Source organism: Gopherus evgoodei, chromosome 20, assembly GCF_007399415.2.
Source record: "Gopherus evgoodei ecotype Sinaloan lineage chromosome 20, rGopEvg1_v1.p, whole genome shotgun sequence".
NCBI lineage: Eukaryota > Metazoa > Chordata > Testudines > Testudinidae > Gopherus > Gopherus evgoodei.
Genome location: NC_044341.1, coordinates 5907189 through 5928280, shown reverse-complemented (window position 1 = coordinate 5928280; position 21092 = coordinate 5907189). Strand labels below are relative to the sequence as shown.

The following is a 21092-nucleotide window of genomic DNA, read 5'->3' as shown; positions in this document are numbered from 1 at the left end:
CATGTCTGTCTTGCTCCTTGAGCCCTGGCAGAATCTCCAGAATAGAGGCCAGTGCCTGGAGGATAAAAGGCAGTGTACCAACAAGCACGTGTTCATATCCCACAGGGTATTGGCAGGGGCTAAACTCCTTGCTTCCACGTTCCTGCTTCCTGCACCCAGGCAGGGTTGGTCTGACGAGGCAGGGATCCAGCCAGGTTCATAAAGGAGGCTCTTTGGCATGAGAGGAAGAGAGAGCTGAAAGCACAAGTTATGGGCTTGACGCTGGAGTGACTGGGTGGGATCTGTGGCCTTTGCTACGCAGGAGGTCAGACTAGAGGAAACCTCTTTGTTTAGCTTTAAGCTTCCTGATCCTCGGAGTCTGAGAGAGAGAGAGAGCCCTCCCTAGCCACTGCTGCCTCTCCAGTATACCGCCTTCACACAGGCTTAGACCCTGGCACCAAGACGGGCAGGGGCCACCAGCCCTAAGTCTAGAAATCATTTCAGAGCAGAACTTCCCGTGATCACTGCTCCCTTCTGCCTCCTTCTAGGGCCCACCGGGGAAGCCTGGACCATCAGGACCAGCTGGCCAGAAGGTAAGAGCAGTTTGGCTTTGCTCCATGACACTGAGCCAAATGCTCTGGACAGCTGCTACACTGGGGCTCTGTTGCTGAGCAGAAGTGGCTGCCGAGGTGAATGTTTCCCCAGCTGCGGTCCTGCTGCCTGGGATTCCTGGAGGGGCCAGCCCATGCTAAGTTGCCCTGAGAGCTGCTGTACTGAAGAGAGATGCCCATCTCTTGTCTGGGTGGGGAAAGGTGACAAGGAACTGGAGAGATTTCTGCCTCTGACTGTATCTGGCTTCTTCTTGTGTATTCCAGGGTGAAGCTGGCCCTGCAGGGGAGAGAGGGTACCCTGGAGAGAAGGGGAGAGCTGGCATGCCTGGAGGACCAGGGAAAAGTGGCTCCATGGGCCCCGTGGGACCACGTGGGTCTCCAGGAGAGAGAGGCCACCCGGGCTCCCCAGGACCTGCTGGCAGCCCGGGGACGCCAGGACTCCCAGGCACAATGGTAAGGGGGGAGAAGGGGTAAGTGCCTGCTGCTGGGGGTGGGATGGGGGGGTTCTCGCAGAACAAAGCAGCCTGAGCAAGGGTTCATAATCTGGCTCTGAGCATCAGGACTCGTGAGTTCTATTCCTAGCTCTGCTACTGACTCACTATGTGGCCATGGGCGAGGCATGTCCTCCTGCTGCCTTTTCCCAGGGTGAGATTTGCTTTGTGGTTTTTTCTGTCCCCCTTCTCTAGGGAGACATGGTGAATTACGATGAAATCAAGCGGTTCATCCGGCAAGAGCTGAACAAAATGTTTGATGGTAAGCGCCGCGGTGGGAACGGGAGGCTGGAGGGCTGGGCTGAGCTGCAAGTAACGGCTTAGTGCTTGGCGCATACTGGCTGAAAGAGCTGCACCAGTCTCTGGGTCCATGTGTCCAAATCCCGGAAGGGTTAGCGCTGCCCTTCATCCTTCCCAAGGAGATCACCGTACCACTACCTAGTGTAGGGTGTGCCGAGATGGGAGCGGACGATCTGGGTGTGCATTACATCTCAGAGCCCTTTGAATAAGCACATGGTGTTTGGCCCGGGCTCCTGCTTCTTTCCAGCACCGCACTGTGTTCTTTGAGCCAGTTGTTACTTCCCAAGCTGGCGTTTCCTGTGCACTTCTACACCCCGCAGGGTCTGCAGATAAGTCCCCATTACTGTAGGCTTCCTACACCCGATAGCAAGAGTTTGGGGTTAATAACCCCTGGCTGGTGCAATCATTGGCTCCCTGTCTCTCTGCAGAGAGGATGGTGTACTATGCCTCCAGGATGCAGTTCCCGGTGGAGATGGCTGCCTCCCCAGGACGACCAGGTCACCCTGGTAAAGATGGAGCGCCAGGGCGGCCAGGGCCTCCTGGATCCCCTGGGTTACCAGGACAGATCGGGAGAGAAGGGCGGCAAGGTGTGCCAGGCATGAGAGGTAGGTCGTTCTCCTGGAAGCCCTTTATTTGCATCTCCTCTTCCCTGACATTTCCACAGAGTTTCAGAAATGGCCTCCAGAGTCAGGAGATTTTTAATCGCGTGGTGGCAGCAGCTGGAATTCTCCGCTGCGGGACTGCAAAGCAAGTTAAGGGAACTCCAGAGCCACTGACCTAAGGGGGCTCCTGCCAACCCGTGTGTGTGGTTCGCGCCTTCTCTTTCCCCTGGTGGTCTTGTACGCGCTCGCTTTCTTGCTCAGCCCCATGGAATCGTCCTTTCCTCCCCCTCTGTCACTCATGCGCATTGCGCTCTGCGGGGGGGGGGTTTCTTACTGCACTCTCGCATTCCAGGTGAGCCCGGCGCCAAAGGAGAAAAGGGAGAGAAAGGCATTGGCCTTGCGGGAGAAAGCGGCCCGCCAGGGGCGCCCGGTAAGACCCCTGCACGTGTCACAACAGGGACCCAATTGGGTCAGCATTTTTAAGGTCAACTCGTTAGCCCTTCCTGCTGCAGGGACATGGATGGCAATAGACGCCTGGTGCTTCAGGGGGAAATCTCCTACTGATTCAGCTTTTCCTAACAATGTGAGACAGATTGAGGGTCTCAGACCAAAGCCTCTCCATCCAAACCCTCTGAACTGCGGTGGGTCGGCTTTAACGGAGTCAGAGAGTTTAAGGTCAGACGGGATCACCAGATCCTCTAGTCTGACCTGGATCTCACAGGCCACCAGCACTGAACCCAACAACTGAAATCAGACCAATGCATCACCGCCCACAGGAGACGTAGCTGTTTGTGCCACAGGCAGAGAATGGGAGGGACCGAGGTGCCCTGATGTCCGAGGCCCCCACAATGGCAGGGAAATGAGCAAGTGAGACAGACCCAGATAATCCTGGCCAGTGACCCGCACCCACACACTGCAGAGGAGAGGGGGGAAACACCAAAGCTCACTGCCAAGCTGACCTGGAGAAAATAGCGATCAGTTAGACCCTGAGCACGTGTGCAAGAACCAGCCAGCCAAGCATCTGGGTTTGGCTTTGCACAGTCAGCCTTCTCAGCTCCTGTCTTCCCTTTCTTGTTTCTCCTCTTCAGGTCCTCAAGGGCCACCAGGTTATGGCAAGCTGGGTCCGCCTGGGCCTGTGGGACAGCAAGGCATCCCAGGCGTTCCTGGACCACCAGGAGCTACAGGGCAGCCTGGAAAGACCGGGCATTGTAACCCTTCCGATTGCTTCAGCATGATGCCCCTTGAGCAGCCTATATACGAGCCCAAAAGTATGAAAGGACCCCTAGGATGAGTGGACCTGCAGGGCATTTTCACAAAGGACTCCATTGGGAATGACCAAAGCTCGGGCCTGGCGACTGGTCGTGAATGATTTTTTTATTGCTGTTAATATTTTTTTCTTTCGATTTCCAGTGGGTTAAGTCTCTCGTGATGGCGTGTGTGTGTGAGAGAGAGAGAGAGAGAGAGAGAGAGAGAGAGAGCATCTCTTCTTGTGTTTATAAAGGGAATTGGACGCTGCCAGCTGTGGCCAGCCAAAATCCATTTCATGATGGTGTCTTCACTTATCATCGCCCTGGCCAAGCCTGCACTTTCCTGTGTCTTCTCTAGCTTCTTCTGTCTTTCTTTCAATGCCTGCTCATCACCAGCACTTTGGGCACTGAGGCAGACAAAGAGAGGAGGGTGAGGGAAGGAAGGGTATTTTTAACTGTCACACCTCTAAGCAGCCTCAGCTGTTACGGGTGGGAACTTCAGGCAAGATTCCAGCTCCCACCTCCATTGTTTGTGAAATGACATATCCCCGTTCACACTACCGAGACAACTCTCCCTCTGCCTCCGTGTGCCTTTCGTTTGTGTTGCAGTGCATGCTCTGCCACTCCTTTCATTTGTAACGTGCCAGCATCATATGTGCCATCAGCCATTTCCTTGTCGTGGTGCTAATGTCGCTCTTCCGTTAGAGAACGCTCCTGCACAACATTTTGGCCCTCAGCATAGAGTCATTCTAGGGAAAAATAAGACCAAGGAAGCTGGATCACCAAGCCCTTTTTCAGCATCTGCAGCAGGCCTCTGTGCATCTTCTCATAGCCATAAAGTGGAGCAGTCGTGCTGGCCTTTAACTCAAAGCCCAACATTTTCATTTGGTGGAAAAACAAGCGTCTAATCTAAAAACCACGACTGGGTTGCTAAGTGCTAAACCAGTTTCCAAATATTAAAATACAACGTCTAAGCAGTCAGTTACCACTTTTCAGGTCAGTGTGCGAAAGAGGCGGCTGCTTTCCTCCCTGAGGCAGGTTGAATCTGGTGAGCAAACAAACAGAAAATAATAAAACATTCCTGTCCAAGCTTTGTCTGCATTTTTAAAGCAACTATATATATATAAATCTTGAACACTTTTGTCTATCACCCTGGGGACAGTAACAGCTTAAATTCTACCCGGTTGTCCTTCCCTCGACCATAGATAAAACTTGCCCCGAGTATGTACTAGAAGTAGGTGGAGCTCAAAAGGTTGGAAGACACCCCGACAGTTTGTATTCTCAATGGAATATCTGGCATCTGGACCAGTGCATCTGTGTACTGATGTATTCCCTTCCTGTTAGTATTTGTCATCTTCTCTTAAGTATATAAGAAAATCATTTGTACCATCCATCAACAGTTGTCTGTCATGAATAAGAAGTCAGGCCTAGATCCTCAAAAGTATGTAGGCTCTTAATGGCCATTGGTTTCACCAGCATAACAAAATGCTGTTTCATATAGCAATGTACTATGGTTTCAAGTAGCAATGACTTTTTTTCCTAAGAACCGGGCAATAACCTAACCCTAGCAGAGTTGTTGAAGGTAGTTTTATAAACTGGTAACAATGGGGAACACAAGAGTCCCAGGACCCCCTGGTTAGGAAGATGGAGGGAGCCAAACTGGCCCCAGCAATGGCTGTGTGTATAGGTTTGCAACCATAGTGTGTGCAAGACCGTAAGGGGAAGTTTCTCCAACTCTGCATAAAGGATACATGGTTACCGTTGGTCCTTGCTGTCCTTTGTTAGTATCTAGTTCCCAGAATAGCCCAAACTTCTGCCCAGCAGCATCCATCGAGCTGCTAAGCCAGAATCCAAATAGGTAACAAGCACATAGGAAGAGTGGGTCTTAGGAGCTCCATTAGCCAGATTGCTGTCCCCTGTGGAAAGAGCCCAGAGTCTGCATATTTACTGTTCCATAAGGTGAGGTGAACAAACTAAGGTTGTTGAGTATTGATGTGCTTGAGTAAATGAACAGCCCAGAGCCCAGCAGAATTCCCATTACTCTCATTAGCTGTAACAGGAGCAATTTCCTGAGGCACAGTATTTAAAATCGAACCTAGCATGTCTCTCTCAGCCACTGCCTTCCAAATGTCAGCTGCTCATTTCTTACATGTCTGGGAGACAGTGTCTTCGTGTCACTAATGGTCTTGATAAACAGTGCTTAAATTGGCTACTTGCCCCACTTCAAATAGGGAAGGCCAGAGCTGCAGCAGAACTGTCTCTTTGTGTTTCCTTTAGTTAAAGCTGCAGCCTGCGCTCAGCTCCCCAGCTCAAATTTAGAGTTCTGGATTTGATCTAGTTCTAACAGGCATTCATCATTTCTAAGCAACCAGCTTGGAAGCAGTGGTGCCCTTTGGCATGGGTCAGCAGGCATGGCTAGGGCGGGGAAGGGGGGTTACTGTGGAAGCTTACACATCTCTCTAGGTATCTCAGAGCAGTGACTGACAGCCCATGGGCTATTACTCCATCACTGAGCTAGGAGTGAGTGCCAGCAACTTATTTCAACAACACATTATCCATTGCAATCTGCTGAGGGCTGGCAGCCTGCTGAAGCCAGCGCTGATATTGTAATACGGTACCAAGAACGAAACATGCTCATCCTGCCCCTCGGGAGGGGGGAAATGGCTTTAAGGCCAACCCTAAGAATCACTGCTGTTAGAAATGGAGATCCTCCACTCTCTGCTTGAGGCTAACGGGGAACCGTTTGTTCCCTGCAGAACACTGGCTCTCGGGCCTTAGCCCTCTCCCCAGCTTGCGATTGGGATTATTCAGCACCCCGCTAAGGAGCTCTGCCCAGCCGCAGGCTAGTCCCAGAATGAGGATGAGAAGCTGGGATCGGATGCTGCCAGAGGGAGCGAGGGTGTAAGAGCAGCAGAGCCAAGAGTGGGGTGGGGTGAGCAGGAGAGGAGGGAACACACCGAATGGAGACACCCTCCCAGCTTGAGCCATCCTTGCCCCCCACCACCCAGTTCCTCCATTAACTCAGAGAGGAGGGAGGATCCCTTCAGGAAGCCATGGTTTGGGGTGAGGGCCTGGGCCAGGGATGACAGAGTATGGGGTAAGCGCCAGGAGGCGGGGCAGAGGGGCAGGGCCATGGGGCCAGAGATGGGGACGGGGCAGAGGGGCAGGGCCATGGGGCCAGAGATGGGGACGGGGCAGGAGGCAGGGCCATGGGGCCAGAGACAGGGGGCGGGGCTGAGGGGCAGGGCCATGGGGCCAGAGACAGGGGGCGGGGCAGAGGGGCAGGGCCATGGGGCCAGAGACAGGGGGCGGGGCTGAGGGGCAGGGCCATGGGGCCGGAGATGGGGGAGGGGCAGGAGGCAGGGCCAGAGACGGGGGACGGAACGGCGCAGGGGCGTGGCTTGAGGGGGCGGGGCCAATGGCAGACAGTTCAGCGGTGGGGAGGGGACCCACACACTCTCTCTTGCTAGGCCTAAGGGCGCACTCTGTGCTGGCCCTTTAAGAGCCCCTCCCACGCCCCCAGTCACATGATCTCCCTCTGGGCGGAGCTCCCTGACTGACATCAGTAGAAGCCAGTCGACGCTCTTCTAAGAGACCGGCAACCAATCAGTGGAGCCGGAGGGCGGGGAGGGAAGTTGCTCTCACAGCGCGGGCGGGGCGGAGACGGCAAGATTCCCCGGTCCGAGAGCGCCATGGCCGGATACCCGTACGGGCAGGTGAGCGCGCGGGGCGGGGCGGGGCTCTGCGGCTAGGCCCGGCCCCGGGGAGCCCCCGCCCTGCGGCTGGGAGCCTCTGGGGCGGCGGGGCGCCAGGGGGGGCTGGGGGGGTGCGGGAGGGGCTGGGGGTGGGGTTGTGGTGGAGGTGCCATTGGTGGGGCTGGGGCGGTGCGGGAGGGGCTGGGGGTGGGGTTGTGGTGGAGGTACCATTGGTGGGGCTGGGGGGCGGTGCGGGAGGGGCTGGGGGTGGGGTTGTGGTGGAGGTACCATTGGTGGGGCTGGGGGGCGGTGCGGGAGGGGCTGGGGGTGGGGTTGTGGTGGAGGTGCCATTGGTGGGGCTGGGGGGCGGTGCGGGAGGGGCTGGGGGTGGGGTTGTGGTGGAGGTGCCATTGGTGGGGCTGGGGGTGGTGCGGGAGGGGCTGGGGGTGGGGTTGTGATGGAGGTGCCATTGGTGGGGCTGGGGGGCGGTGCGGGAGGGGCTGGGGGTGGGGTTGTGGTGGAGGTATCATTGGTGGGGCTGGGGGCGGTGCGGGAGGGGCTGGGGGTGGGGTTGTGGTGGAGGTGCCATTGGTGGGTCTGGGGGCGGTGCGGGAGGGGTGGGGGGGGTTGTGATGGAGGTGCCATTGGTGGGGCTGGGGCGGTGCGGGAGGGGCTGGGGGTGGGGTTGTGATGGAGGTGCCATTGGTGGGGCTGGGGGCGGTGCGGGAGGGGCTGGGGGTGGGGTTGTGATGGAGGTGCCACTGGTGGCGCTGGGGGGCGGTGATGGCATGTGAGGCTGGTGCTGGGGGGTGGCACTGGGGCAGTCGTGGATGCCTGTGCAGAAGGGGGCTGGTGATGAAGCGGGGTATCCTGGGGAACAGTGGAGCCCCAATGGCAGGGTGTCACCCAGATGGCATCGCAGGGTGTGGTGGCAGGGTGACTCCAGGCTGGTGTCAAGGGGGTGCCATCACCAGAGGCAGAGTGGGGACTGATAGGGTGGCTCTGGGGGCACCACAGGGTGTATTGGCACCAAGGTGCTTGGGCAAGTGGGCGGAGGTGGAGGGCGTGATGATTCAGATGTCAGCACCATTTAACATGTCTGCTCCCCTGTCTCTTCCTCCACTCCCCAACTGGATCTGTCACAGAACTCAACAGGCCCCCAAGTGGCTCTGGGCAATTGCCTGTCAGACTGTCACAACACAGCACCACAATGTTGTTTCACAGGCTTCCCCGTTAAAGGTCTCCTCGGTGTAAATGTTGTGATAGCTCGCATTCCTGGCGCCTTCCACTGAAATTCCCAATTGCTGTTTGCCCCAAAAGATCCCAAGGGCTTTACACACTCCAACAGTGCCACTAAAATGCAGCCACCTTTGGCATGGACAGCAGCACCTAGTTGGTGCCTGGTGCATATGATTTTGGCTGCCTCCATTTTGGGGGTCTCAGGTTGAAACACGTTAAAGGGACCTGACCACCTGCACTCTGAAATCAGGCTCCTTACATGGTTTTCCGAAGACATGAAACTGTGCGGTGCTAAAGTGTACAATGTTTCCTGTAATCTCAGTTGTGAGTTCCCTTTTCTGATGTCAGCCGTTTACAGCCCTAAACAGTGAATTCACAAGGATGTGGGTGGGGTGGGGATAAAGCTTGGCTCTGAAGGGGGTGGGGCTCTGTTGAGTCTTGTTCCTCTTCCCTTACTGGCTGGGGTTGCTTCTTTTGGGAATAGGCTGAACACCCCCACCTCAGGCTGCCTAGGGTTTGTATCCTTACGCTGTCTCGGCTGCCCCTCATTGGGGAGGCAGTGTGATCCAAGGAGTAATGCTCTGAATGGGGAGTCAGGCGACTGTATTTGACTTACAGGTGTATCTTCACTGGAGACTAGCCTGGCTGTGAGCATCCACACTAGGGTCGTACCCACCTAGCTGTGTCCACGCTGGAATACTGTAGCTCTAAGTCAGGTGAAGTGCTTGGGCATCAGGGGCACAGCCTATGTTGTTTATGCAGCACTGTTGTGTGATCCTGTGTCCGGCTAATAATGCATTGAGATGAGGCTCTCCAGGATGGCATCTCTCTTCAAGTGCCATGTAGAAATGAAGCAGGGTGTGGAGGATGTGGGGTTTAAATGTGAACTGGTGTATTTAAAAACTCAGATGGCTTCTGATGCAGGAGGGAGTAGGTAGAAGGGCAGGAAAATATGGTCCTGAGGGAATTCTGGGAAGGCATTGGAGAAGTGTAGAGGGTGGGTTACAGCCTGAGTTAAAGCAGAACCTGGGCTCTAATCTATGCCCCCACCCAGGTAAGCTAGTCCACATTCAAAGCACCTCCAAGCCCTGGTCAAGGGTTTTTGTGTGTGGACAAACCTAGGTAAGAGTCTGGCTTAACAGCAGTGAAGATTCATTGCTGAAAGGAAGGGGGTTTACTTTTGGCTGCTTTAAAAGGATTCACCTTTCCCATGAAGGTGCAAGGTCCTTGTTGTTTACATAAGTGCGAGGGCATTTGTTCTGTGAGCCTTTCTCAGCTAGGATTACAGGTACAAACCCTTCTGTTGTGGTCTCTGCCCAGGGCCTGATGGGCAGGTGGCTGCATCACAAAACCAGCACTGATTAGCTCCCCAGGTGGACGAGAAACCAAGGACTGAATTAGACCCTGGAGACTAAATTCAGCTCTCCTCCCTGTAGGAAACTCCTGCAGGTCACAGCTACAGTCTGTGGGTGGAAGAGCAGGATGTGTTAGGCTTGTTGTACCAGTTCTGTGGGTTCAGTGTCCATGGCCACCAGGCCACCGACTGTCACAAACATGACAACTGGCATTTTCAATGGTGCTGAAGGGCATTGGGAACATCAGTGGGAGCGAGACATCTCGCCGTCTTAGGAGCTTCTGACAATCCAAACTCTCTCATGCTGTGCAGTATTCTTACCAACTGGCCTCCGGCAGTTTTCTAGTATGACCCACTGTGTGGTGTTCATAACACTACTTCATGCCTGTTGGTGTTGTGTGAAGTATTTGTCGGATGATGCTCTGAGAAGGCCAATTTACAGTCCTGGTAGCTGCCTGTTGTCAGGTTGTGCAGGGAACCTAGGATGGCAGGACTCATGGGTAGCTGGTTTCCCAGGAGTGCAGTGCCCTGTACTGAATGGGACAGCAGCTACGGTTTGTTACAGAGAACGTCATGCCAGTGCAGACCATTCAATCTGGTATTTCTTGGGTGAAAAGCCAGAGCAGGAAAAGCTGCTGGCCTGGTTCGTTCTATGCTTTACACTCCCCAAATGCCCTAAAATAATGCCCAGTGGGAGTGTAGGCCTCGGATAATCCAGTTTAACCCTTCAAGGTCCCTTCAGGTACTTAGCTGATTGCTTGGTGTTTGCCAAGTGCTCTCTCCCCCTCCCTACCCTGCTCAACAGGGTTTGTTTCAAAAACTTCCCTTTGGGTTAAATTGAAGCTGGGTAGGGGGAGTCTGTGTCTTCGAGGATTTTAGTTATAAACTCTGGTAATCCAGAGTTGCTGGCACGCTGTATAGCCAAGCGGCGGGGGTGCTGCGAGCAGTCTGGAGCATTGCTGGTTGTATGTGCAGCTGTACTGGGGACTCTAGGGGCTTGGCCCCTTGCAGTGGCTGTTTGTGCTTTCTAGTGTGTTCTGCTCTTATTGGACTGTCAACCTGTCCTTTATTTTCCCCCTTCTCCTCCCACAGGGTTACCCCGGATCAGCAGGACCAGCCCCAGGCGCCCCGCAGGGTGGTTACTATTCCGGAGGCCAGTATGGAGGTGGGCTGCCTCCTGGTGGTTCTTATGGTGGCCCAGCACCTGGAGGCCCCTATGGGCCACCATCTGGCGGAGGGGCTTATGGGCATCCCACCTCGGGCGGGGCACCATCTGGAGCTCCTGGGGGACCTTATGCAGGAGGCCCAGCCCCAGGAGGGCCTTATGGGCAGCCATCCACCAATCCCTATGGTGCCCCTCAGCCAGGACCCTATGGAGCCGGGGCTCCTGCTGGTGAGTAGAAAAGTGTGTGATGGAATGATCCTGCCTCCCTGCACGAGTTCCCCATTGTGCTGGCGGAGCAGTTTGTTCCTTCACGCAAACTTGCTTATAGAATATCAGGGCTGGAAGAGCGTCTCGCAATGCTAGTTGACTGCCTTCAGTGATGGAGGAAGGCTGTGTGCATGTGGGATACAGGGTGGAGAAAGAGCCCTGCCTTTGGTGCAAGCTGCCATCCTTTGGGTTCTTGAGAGGTTTCCAGGATGAGTATTCCTTTCCCATTGGCCAGGCAGCCGGTTGCTGGGCTGAGTCTGCTGCCAGGATTCCCAAGTGCTAGCTGCCTTGCTGTTATCTTTAAGTAAACACTTGAGGCTGTTTTTAAATGAAGATGTTGACACCAGTGCTGCCATGGCACTTTCCTTTAGCTGAGAGTTATGATCTGAGCACAGGACAGGGATCCAGAGACTCCTGACTCCAAATACCAGCTCAGCTCCTGACATCCAGTTGGCCAAGGGAATAGCCTTCCACAGCTATGTACCTCAGTTTCCCCAGCTATAAAATGAGGGTAATAACCAAACTCCCAGGGCTTGTTCTTTATTGTTTGTAAAGAATATTTCAGATGAAAAGGCCTAGACATGTGCTAACTGCCATTCCGAGTTCTGGGGAATATAGGGGCCACGTGAACAATACACCTTGCCCAGCAGAATGGGAGCTGTGGCATTTAACTGAATCGTTCATTTCAATTAAACTGCTGTTCAGAAAAACATTCCCGTTCATTATTTAAGGCTCCAACATGGAGGAAAAATGCTGAAGAAGCTGCAACCCCAAATGGTAGAAATAAAACTTTATAGTCGCACATCTGTCTCCCTGAAATGGGTTGTTTATCCTGCTGAAAGGACCCAGCTTCCATTTGTTCGCGTTCCATTTATAAACCATCTGAAGAGATCTAATTTGCTTCTCTCTATTTTCATAAGACCTTGCGTGCCAAGTTCCAGCCATTATGAACCTGCTTCCACAGGCTAGATCACGTGGCCATAAAAACGCATTTAGACTGGAAAATCTGACTCAGCCTCTCCTTGAGGCCGATCAGCTGTAACCAGTCCCTCGGCACACTGGTTGCTGTCTGGCTTTTTGCAGGCTTCCTGTGCTGACTCCCAGCTGTTAATGATGAAGAGGGTCTCGCTAGGTCCAGACAAACGCTGCTTTGCTTAGTGACTAGCAAGCTGTCATTTCTCTAGTGGATTGTGGGAGCCCTCATCCTGTTCCTCCTGACAGGTAACATGCCACCCGGTGTGGACCCGGAGGCCTTTTCTTGGTTCCAGACAGTGGATGCGGATCACAGTGGCTACATCTCCATCAAAGAGCTCAAGCAGGCCCTGGTCAACTCCAACTGGTCTGCGTTTAATGATGAGACCTGCCTTATGATGATAAGTGAGTCCAGATGTGTTTTTCCCCTTTAAATTGCTCACGAGCTGCAATCTGTACTAGCAGAGACATTGCGTATCGCGCTGAACTCTGCAGGGGTTGTTTTGTAACGTTGGGAAAAAATCCAGCTCTTTGTGCATTGAATTTGGATCTAAGAGGGTGAATCCTAGGTCAAGTGTACAGCTGCCATGTATTTCCCCCCCTTGGCAAAGCATTTACTTCACAAGAAAGGATGTGAATGGCAGGCTGGCTGATGGTTTCAGATTAGGGATGGCAGCTGTGAAGGACTGGGCAAACCTTCATGCCCCACTTGGTAGGGACTGGAAGAGCAGAAGAGGAGTAAGATGGTGGAGCCGAAGCTCACAGTGCAACAACTTATGCAGTCTTGGAAGCTGGAATTTCCCCAGCAGCTTTTTGTAATGCCCTGAGCTAGCTGATTGTTTAGCACTTCTACCAGCTGAGTGCTGCATGACAGCTGAGGATAGTCCCTGCCTGTTGTCCTGTGTGTCTAGCTCCTCTTTCTAAGGAGGGCAGCGAGCAAAGGATAGACAGAAAAATCCAAACTGCTTGCTATGGCAAACTGAATTCCTGACAGTTTCCACGCTTGCTGCGATACCCCGAGAGTAAAGGTTTTGATGCCATTGCCTGAAGGCCCCATTTTGATCAGTGTAGTGCTTTCCCATTATGAATTCTGTTCCTGTGATTAGATTTGCTCTATAGCTCCTAACGGGGAGAGCTTTGGGAGGTGGCAGTGTGGTGTCATGGCTAGAGCAGGGGACTAGGAGTCGAGATACCTGGGTTCTGTATCTCAGGGCATGGCTACGCTTACTGAGGATCTACGCTGCAGTGATTGATTCATGGGCAGTCGATCTAGCGGGTCTTAGTGAAGACCCACTAAATCGACGGCAGATCACTCTCCCATCGACTCCGGTACTTCACCGAAACGAGACGTGTAAGGTAAGTTGATGGGAGAGTCTCTCCCGTCGACCCAGCGCAGTGTAGACACTGCAAAAGGTCAGCCTACATTAACTCCAGCTTCGTTATTCACATAGCTGGAGTTGCGTAAATTAGGTCGATTAAGCCCCGTAATGTAGACTTGCGTTTAGGCAAGTTCCCAAACCCCATCTGAACAATGTGGAATGACAGACTTCCCTGGTCTGTAGCATGTTTGTAAAGCTCTTTGAGAGCTTCTGATGGGAGGCACTGTAGACGTGCCTGGCGCTCTTTCTGGATCACGCCTCACAGCCCTGCTCTTGCTGTTGGTTCCTCGGCAGACATGTTTGATAGAACGAAGTCGGGACGCATCGATGTCTTTGCGTTCTCGGCCTTGTGGCGCTTCATCCAGCAGTGGAAGAACCTCTTTCAGCAGTACGACAGAGACCGGTCAGGTTCCATCAACTTCAGTGAGCTGCAGCAAGGTGAGACGAGAGTGAATGTGGCAGATTGTAGAGAGCAAGCAGGTGGCATCCTCAGGCGTGACAGCACAGTACCCATTGTGGTTCCTGTCCCGACTAGCTGCTCTCTGAAACCATATGGTGTCTGTTCAGGGGGCTGTGACCAAACCTATATGACAGCTGCTTCGGTTGCGTCAGGAAAGGCAATGGTGGACGAATCAACAGGTCGGTGCTGGCTCAGTTGTCTCCCACTTAAATAATTACAGCTGTCCCCTCCTGCAGTGTGACAGCTGCATTCTAAACTTGTGGAACCGCTGTTTATGAATGCTCTGTGCTTGCTTAGCTTTAAGTGGACTCCATGGAAGTGGTGCAGTTACACCTTCTGTGGCTAACACTTCCCAGTGCTTGGAAAGCAGGAGTTGTTACAGCAGATCCCTGTGCTCCTGCCTCTGATACGTGGAGAGGCTCCCACTCTGAAGTCATGGCTGCAGAGACGGTGTGCTGATGCTGTGCAGCCACTCACCTTTTGCCACGACTCTTACCTGTCAGGTGTGTGCATTAGTCTGGAGGCTGTAGGTGTCAGAGCAAGCTAGCTTCTTTTTTTTCCAGGAAAGGCTCTGCCCCCTTCCACCTCCCCAGAATAACTCTGCCTGGATGGCACATAGCTAAAGACTCACTTTGTCTGATGAGCTGCTGAGATTTAACTGTCTGTGGGAGGCAAGGGAAGGATCTAGAATTTGCACTTCAGTTTATATTGCTAGTACTCATAAAGCAGAGAGGAAGTGCCTCTGCATATTCTGAGAGGGGAGGATGGACTGATCTCCCCAGGGGAAGGGGTCCGTCGCCAGAGGGGTTTATTTTATCTTGATTTCTTTACTCCCAGCTCTGTCCCAGATGGGATACAACCTGAGCCCCCAGTTCACCCAGCTGCTGCTGGCCCGTTTCTCTCAGAGGGCTTCCAACTCCACCATCCAGTTGGATAGCTTCATTCAGCTCTGCACCCAGCTCCAGAGCATCACCGAAGCTTTCCAGGAGAAGGATACCGGCAGGGTAGGCAGCGTGCGGCTCAGCTATGAAGACTTCCTCACTATGGCTGCGACTCGCATGTTGTGACGCCTTGGGACGTTTCTTTGCCTGAGGGTAATGAGGGAAGGCTGGAAACGAGTCACCGGGAGTGATTGATCAGCCCCTCTCGCCTGGATATGTATGTCCTCCGACAGAAAGGATAAACCCATTCCATTTCCTCTCCCCGCTGTGTAACCATCGTGAAGTGCCTGAGAACGAGGGAGCAACATGGACAGGTGGAATCAGGCTGTGAACATGTGTGGCAGAAGCCCTGCTGTCAGTCGCTTTGATTTCAGTCTCCAGTCCACAAAACAATTTAGATGTCCCTGCCAAAAACATTGGTTACATTATATTGCCACCAGGGTGCACCCCACATCAAAGGAAGGCCAGCATTGTAAATTACACTGTATGGTAACTCTCTTTTTCAGGAGAACAAGTGTCCTCTGCCCCTCACCACCTGCCGGGGTCAGGGCCAGTTCTAGGGGAGGATGACAAGGGTGGTTACCCTAGGCACCAACTTTTTTTGGAGGGCGGGGGGAAGACTGCCCTGCTGTGCTGTTCAGCTCTGATTGGCCACCGTTTTTCCCTCTGTCATTCAGGAGGCACCAAAAATGTTTTCTGCCCTTCCCAGCAAAACAGCTATGGCTGCTCTTGTTTCCGGTTGATAAAACTGTACTTCAGTCCCCAAACTGTGCTCTCCTGCCGCCCTGGGAGGATGCTGTCCTGGTTGTCAGGCATCTGAAAATGTTTATTCCTCCTCAGGCGGCCTTATGGGGCTTGTTTCCTTGTTTCCCCACAGTAGCTTAGTGACATCTTACCTCGTATGATCCTTAATATCCAAAGTAGCAAGTGATGCAGCTTTTGTATTGACAGCTGTTCCGATTCCTGTGCCCGAGTGCTGGCATTTCAAACCTGACTCCCTTGCCAAAGATTAAGCATTTAACAGAACCATTGCACGCACTTCCTTTCCCTCACTGTGGGGTCCTGTTCTTTTGTGCTGCGTAGCTTGACGTCTCAGTCCTATCCAGTGCATGGTTCCTGCACAACGTGAAATTGGGCCACTTGACTTGAGTGACAAACGGGATAATTAGCTCCCTTTTCTTGCCAGTATGTTTGAATTTTTGTTTTCATTTGTAGGGGCCAAAATCATGAAGGGCTTTAAGCTTCAGTGAACAGTTTATACTTTGAAAGATCATTGCAATAAAATACCATGTGCATTAGCATAGTTGTTGTTTGTTGCAGGAGTGCCTAGGAGCTAGGACCTGTTGTGCCACGCGCTGCACAAGCACAGAACAAAGCGCTTTTCAACGCCACTCCTGCCATTTAGTGTCTGTGGTGGCTCCTGGGGCCTGGAACTACCCCCAAAACAGTCATCATTTCAAAGGTAGGGCCTTCAGCTGGGAAGGTCTGAGTACCGTCACCTCCCAAAGATGTCAAGAGAACTTGCGGGATTGGGGGACTCTTTTCCAGCAGGAAAGCCTGCCCTGCACAATTTGCACACTGGTCTTCCTAGGTCTCCTAGGGAGTGTGATTTTTTTTTTAACAGATACAGTTTTACGAGGACAACCCCTCGTGTGGATGCAGTTATACTGGTGGAAAGGTGCCTTATACCAGTGTCATTTATTCTCCTTCCCGAGTCCTGTGAAGGTTCTTAAACTGGTATAGCTTATGCCAGTATGACTGTCTCTTACTAGAACTACAACCATACTAATGGGGCTGTACTGTTTTAACTGTACCAGCACAGTTAGTGGTCAACTTGTGTGCATAGACTAGGCCTGAGACTAAGGGCTTTTCTATGCCTGGAATTGCTTCTTATTCACTCTTCTGATTAACTCCATATCTGGGCCTTCTCACGTAGTGAGCAGTTCACGAGGAGTTATTGCACTTTACACCCTTCCTTAATTCAGTTTAACCTTCAAGTGTAGACAGACCTCGAGATCTATGTGGTGGCAGGGTTCAAACTGATGGGGATTGGGGTGTGCAGTTTATTCTCCTCTGGATGCTATTACTGTCTCTGGCTTGCCTGCTTCTTAGCCCTGGGACATAAAAAATACTTCTGAGGAGCAATTATTTGTCCTTAGGAATGCCCCAAATTGCACAAATTATAGCGAGGAGAGGAGAAATCTGTCTGGGAAAAGATACCATTAGATTTTGTGAAGACTTTCTATACCTGTGCTACTCTCTGCCCAAAACCCCCTGCTCCTCCCTGCTGAAGGAATGGCCTCCTTGCAGTGCAGCACAGTTCTCTCCTACTGTGCTCTTTAAAATACTCTCCCAGCATTGGTTTAAAATGAAATTGACGAGGGTTGGTAATACACCTTGTGAGCTCACAAGGGGTTGTCTGTCTGCAAAGGAAGCTTTTTTCCATGCCCCTCAGATTCTAGATGTCCGATAGCTTTTGTATGGTGCTATGGAAATGTGCCATAGGGGAGCTGAACTGAATAGATAGCACAGTCCCTGCCTTTATGGGCCAATGAACTGAAAGACACTGAAAATGGCAGTCTCTCCTTTATTTCCTGCATTGAGGGCAGGACTGCAAGGCAGCGGATAAAATATTTGCCATTTATATGGTGCTTTTCATCTTCAATGAAGAAATGAGTCCTAACAATCATGTGAGGTAGGTACTATCCCTCTTTCACAGACAGGTAAACTGAGGCACTGGCTGACAGCACTGCACTGTAGAACACTGCAGGCAGGGGTGCCCGTTGCCTGCATCCCCACTTCATTTGAGCATCCTTCGGCTGGGGCCTTCTGCCAGCCACGCGTCCACGGTGGTGGCTGCCGATGTGCAAGAAGGGTGTTATGCACAGCTGCCTTCCAGCGGAGTGGCAGAGGGCCCAGCTTGCTGTGGTGGATCTGGATTGAGCCACCATCATGTGTTTGACATCACGGCTACAGCAACATATCCTAGTTACAGGAGAATACTCCATATCTGTTCATACCACTGCCCCTCTGCTGACTGGGACAGCAGACCCCGATCAAATGTGGGATGATGACACCCTCTAGTGGCTGTAGCCTCCGCATGACACCAACTCCAGTGATACTCTACAAGCGTGACCATTTCAGGAGCGACCGTGCTGCGGTTGGTTAGCAGTTACCTGAGGTTTAGAGATGGGGGTGAGTCCCACGAGCCCAGCAGCATTGCAGTGGATGGAGGGAGGGTCTGTGTTACTGGGGTTACAAAGACAGCCTTAAAACAAATAGGGCCAGCAGATAAGCTGGTGTTAGGAACTCATCTGTGCTATTTCCCATTGCCAGTGCCGGGGGAGGGAGGCTCTTGTTAGAATAGCTGAAGGTTGTGCTGTGAAACTTGCTTGGGATTTACAAGATACATGTGGTGTATGAAAGAGCTGCCGAAGTACTCTAAGGAAAGTGGATGGGAAAAGCATCTCTCGCTTCCTGGGGATAGCTAGTTTGCTGTGGGGCAGAGAGGAATGTTAGCTCTTGAAGGAGGAAATTGCACTTGGATCTTGAGCCACGGAGCCAGGAGCTCCTTACCATCCCCTGTTGGTCGAAAGACCAGATCATCTGTCTGAAAGAGACAGTTTCGTTGCCCACGTCACTTCCTGTGGGTAGCATGTTAAACAGCGGCACTGGCTTAGACACACCTGTGAGATGGCATCAAGCAGATCCGTGCGCTGGTGGGAGCAGGCAGCACTCTGTGCTCCGAAGGTCCCAGACACGCTTAGTCTTGGTCGTAAGCTACAATTTGATTCAAGCCAACAAGGCTTGGGCGGGGATATGATTTCCCTCCATTGTGTTCAAAGAAAGCTAGTTTGCAAGTGGCCGATGGCTTGCATCTAACACCGAGCCTGTGGGGGGCTGTAAGCCAGCTCCGTTGATCCTGCTTTAGGCACCAAAACTCTGTGATCTCTGCACAAGCCCTGTTGGTGTTCAGCGGTAGGTGAGGAATTTGTGGAAGTCGCTCCCAGTTACCTTTGTCTGCCATGTTCCCTCTGCCTTGACGTCTAACCGAGGTAAAGAGCCTCTGATGGTTTCGCCAGTATTGGAGGAGGATGGAGACTAGGATATGGTCTGAATTTAGATTCCCGCCCTTCTCCCATCTGTCTCTAACACATCACTTTTTTTTTTGTTTAATGGCCACCAGCAGGAAACTTAGTATCTTAATGAAACTCTTAAATGCAAGCTGGTGGGTCTGGTGCAGGCCATGAAGCGCTTCCTCGGCACAGCAGCTGAAGGATGCCAAGCGGAATGCCCCCAGCTCTCTCAGCTGCAGGAGTGAGTGGGCGTCAGGCCTTCTTAGCCGTTGAAACCTGAATGCTTGTCCATTTCTATTGTATGCGTGGAGTCTTCTAACAGAAAAGCCCAGTCCCGTCCTGAAAACTCTGCTGCCTTCAACCTTAGAGGAGAGAGGTTGTCTCCTCCAACCGGCCATTGTTCAAGGGTTTGCAGCAGAGAGGTGTTCGACCACCGCAGTCTGAGGACAGGGCCACCCCTTTTAAAAAGGGAGTCTTCTCCCCTCTAGTATTCACAGCAAGGCTGTGGTGACCCTCGGTTGCACCGCCTGCTATGAGATCTTCGGCTGCGTTGCCATTGCTCTGCAGGGTTGCAGACTTTTGACTGGGAGTTCTTGCTATGCCCGAAGGGACGGTTTCCCAGGCTCTGAATAGAAGCAGCAGGAAAAAGCAGCCTTAGACTGTTCCTGGAATTTATCTTCCAAAAGCAGGGGCTGGGGGCGGGGGAAGCCACACAAATTATGAGATTAACTTTTAGCTTTGGAAGAAAATGGGCTGCTAATTACCCTCATTGCTCCTGGCAAAGTGCTGCTGCAGATGAGCTGCTTCCCCATTAGACGTGGAGCATGACTCCAGCAACGAAAGTCAGGCTGGTGAGGCTGCTGGCTTTTGATTTTCCGCTCGTTCCAGAGAGCGCTTTTAGCATCAAATCACCACCTTAGCGGAGGAGTAAATCACTCCGGAGAATTTGTGGGTATTTACATTTGGTTTGGCCAGCCGTGGCTTGTTTATCTCCACTTCCCCTTGCAACATATTGGAGATGCTCTTGTCGCCTGGGCCACTGCCTGGTTCCCTCCCCACCTTTTCCTTGGCAAACCGTCTGTACCAAGAGCAGCAGCAGGAGCCACATAACTAACAATTCCTCTCATGTAGCACTTGAGTCATGGGGGAAACTGAGGCATGAGGCGATGAAGTGTGTCTAGGGTGATCAGATAGGAAGTGTGAAAAATCGGGGCGAGGGGTGGGGGGTAATAGGTGCCTGTATAAGAAAAAGCCCCAAATATTGGGACTGTCCCTATAAAATCGGGACATCTGGTCACCCTAAGTGTGTCTTGCTGTGGGAATTTGGTAGCAGAGCTGGGACTAGAACCCAGGAGTCCTGATTCCCAGCCCCTGGGATTCTGTCCTCCTGAAAGCTCAGGCTGCTGAGTCCCTCAAACGCTTTTTGATTCCCCAGTTCCTGTAAATGTAAAGATGGGAGTAAAACCCAGTGCAATGTGGTTTCAGTCCAGTGCTAATGGGAAGCTGTTCAACTGCAAGTCTTGAATGGTGACTGCTCAGCTTCGTAGCCCTTGCTTGAGAGAGAGGCGACAGCAGAAGGGGACCGAGGTGGCTTGGTGGAGCTGTGTGCGTATCCCAGCAGGACTGAGGAGCTTTGACGGAGGGCGCTGCTGGTAGGAATTGAGGTGCTGTGACAGAATCCTGTATAGGTTTGGGACTGGCAGCACCTTGGCTACTGAAAGTCCAGGTTGATTGGTAGAGTCGTGTGGCAGTCCAAGACAAGAGCTCCATGGGAAGCTGTGGGTCAGGACTGAGCTGCATTGGCACAACTGCAGGGGGTTTCCCAGCCTGGAGTAGCAGGTGAAGTGGCTGCAGGTCGAGATAGATGCTTAGCCAGAGCCCACCTGATGCCTGGCTCACCGCTCAGAGCGACGACTCTTTAGTCAGGCTCTGCCCACCGTTTCTTCCCCCCCCCCCTTCTACCATCTGCATTAATTTTGGAGAACTTTTTCCCCCCACAATTAGCTTTAAATTGCTGAGTCCCAAGTAGCACCTGTGCAGAGTGCCCTGTTCCATCGCCCCAATGCTGGTCCTCACCTGTCTGTGCCAGGCCACGACCACCAGGCACAGCGGAGCCAGGTAGGTGGTGACAAGGAAGCAGTTCTGGTGTATTTTGAGGTGAGCGTCCTCTGAAAGAACGAGCCCGCACACTGTTCAGCCAGGGCGGAGATATCGACTAGGCTTCTGAAGTTAGCGGAGGTGGCAGGAGCCCCCTGACCCTTCGCCTGGGGGTCTGCTGAGGCTCTATAAAGACGGGAAAGAATTTGGGGTAGTT

The 21092-nt window shown here is 52.7% G+C and overlaps 2 protein-coding genes across 2 annotated transcripts in view; both read left to right on the top strand.

Moving 5' to 3' along the window:
* The window catches only part of COL16A1 (collagen type XVI alpha 1 chain), a 91157-nt gene extending 86550 nt beyond the window's left edge, over window positions 1–4607 (top strand). Inside the window, 6 exon segments of the mRNA XM_030538695.1 lie at window positions 528–572; window positions 855–1043; window positions 1277–1343; window positions 1810–1986; window positions 2336–2413; window positions 3072–4607. Of these exon segments, the coding sequence (XP_030394555.1) occupies window positions 528–572; window positions 855–1043; window positions 1277–1343; window positions 1810–1986; window positions 2336–2413; window positions 3072–3274 (759 nt within the window). The 3' untranslated portion in view covers window positions 3275–4607.
* A 2228-nt stretch (window positions 4608–6835) lies between these two features.
* Window positions 6836–16000, top strand: PEF1 (penta-EF-hand domain containing 1). The gene is made up of 5 exons (XM_030538713.1): window positions 6836–6946; window positions 10611–10911; window positions 12172–12327; window positions 13596–13739; window positions 14599–16000. Exons 1-5 carry the CDS (start codon window positions 6923–6925, stop codon window positions 14826–14828), a joined length of 855 nt encoding a protein of 284 aa, XP_030394573.1. The 5' UTR covers window positions 6836–6922; the 3' UTR covers window positions 14829–16000.
* Window positions 16001–21092: the final 5092 nt, after the last annotated feature.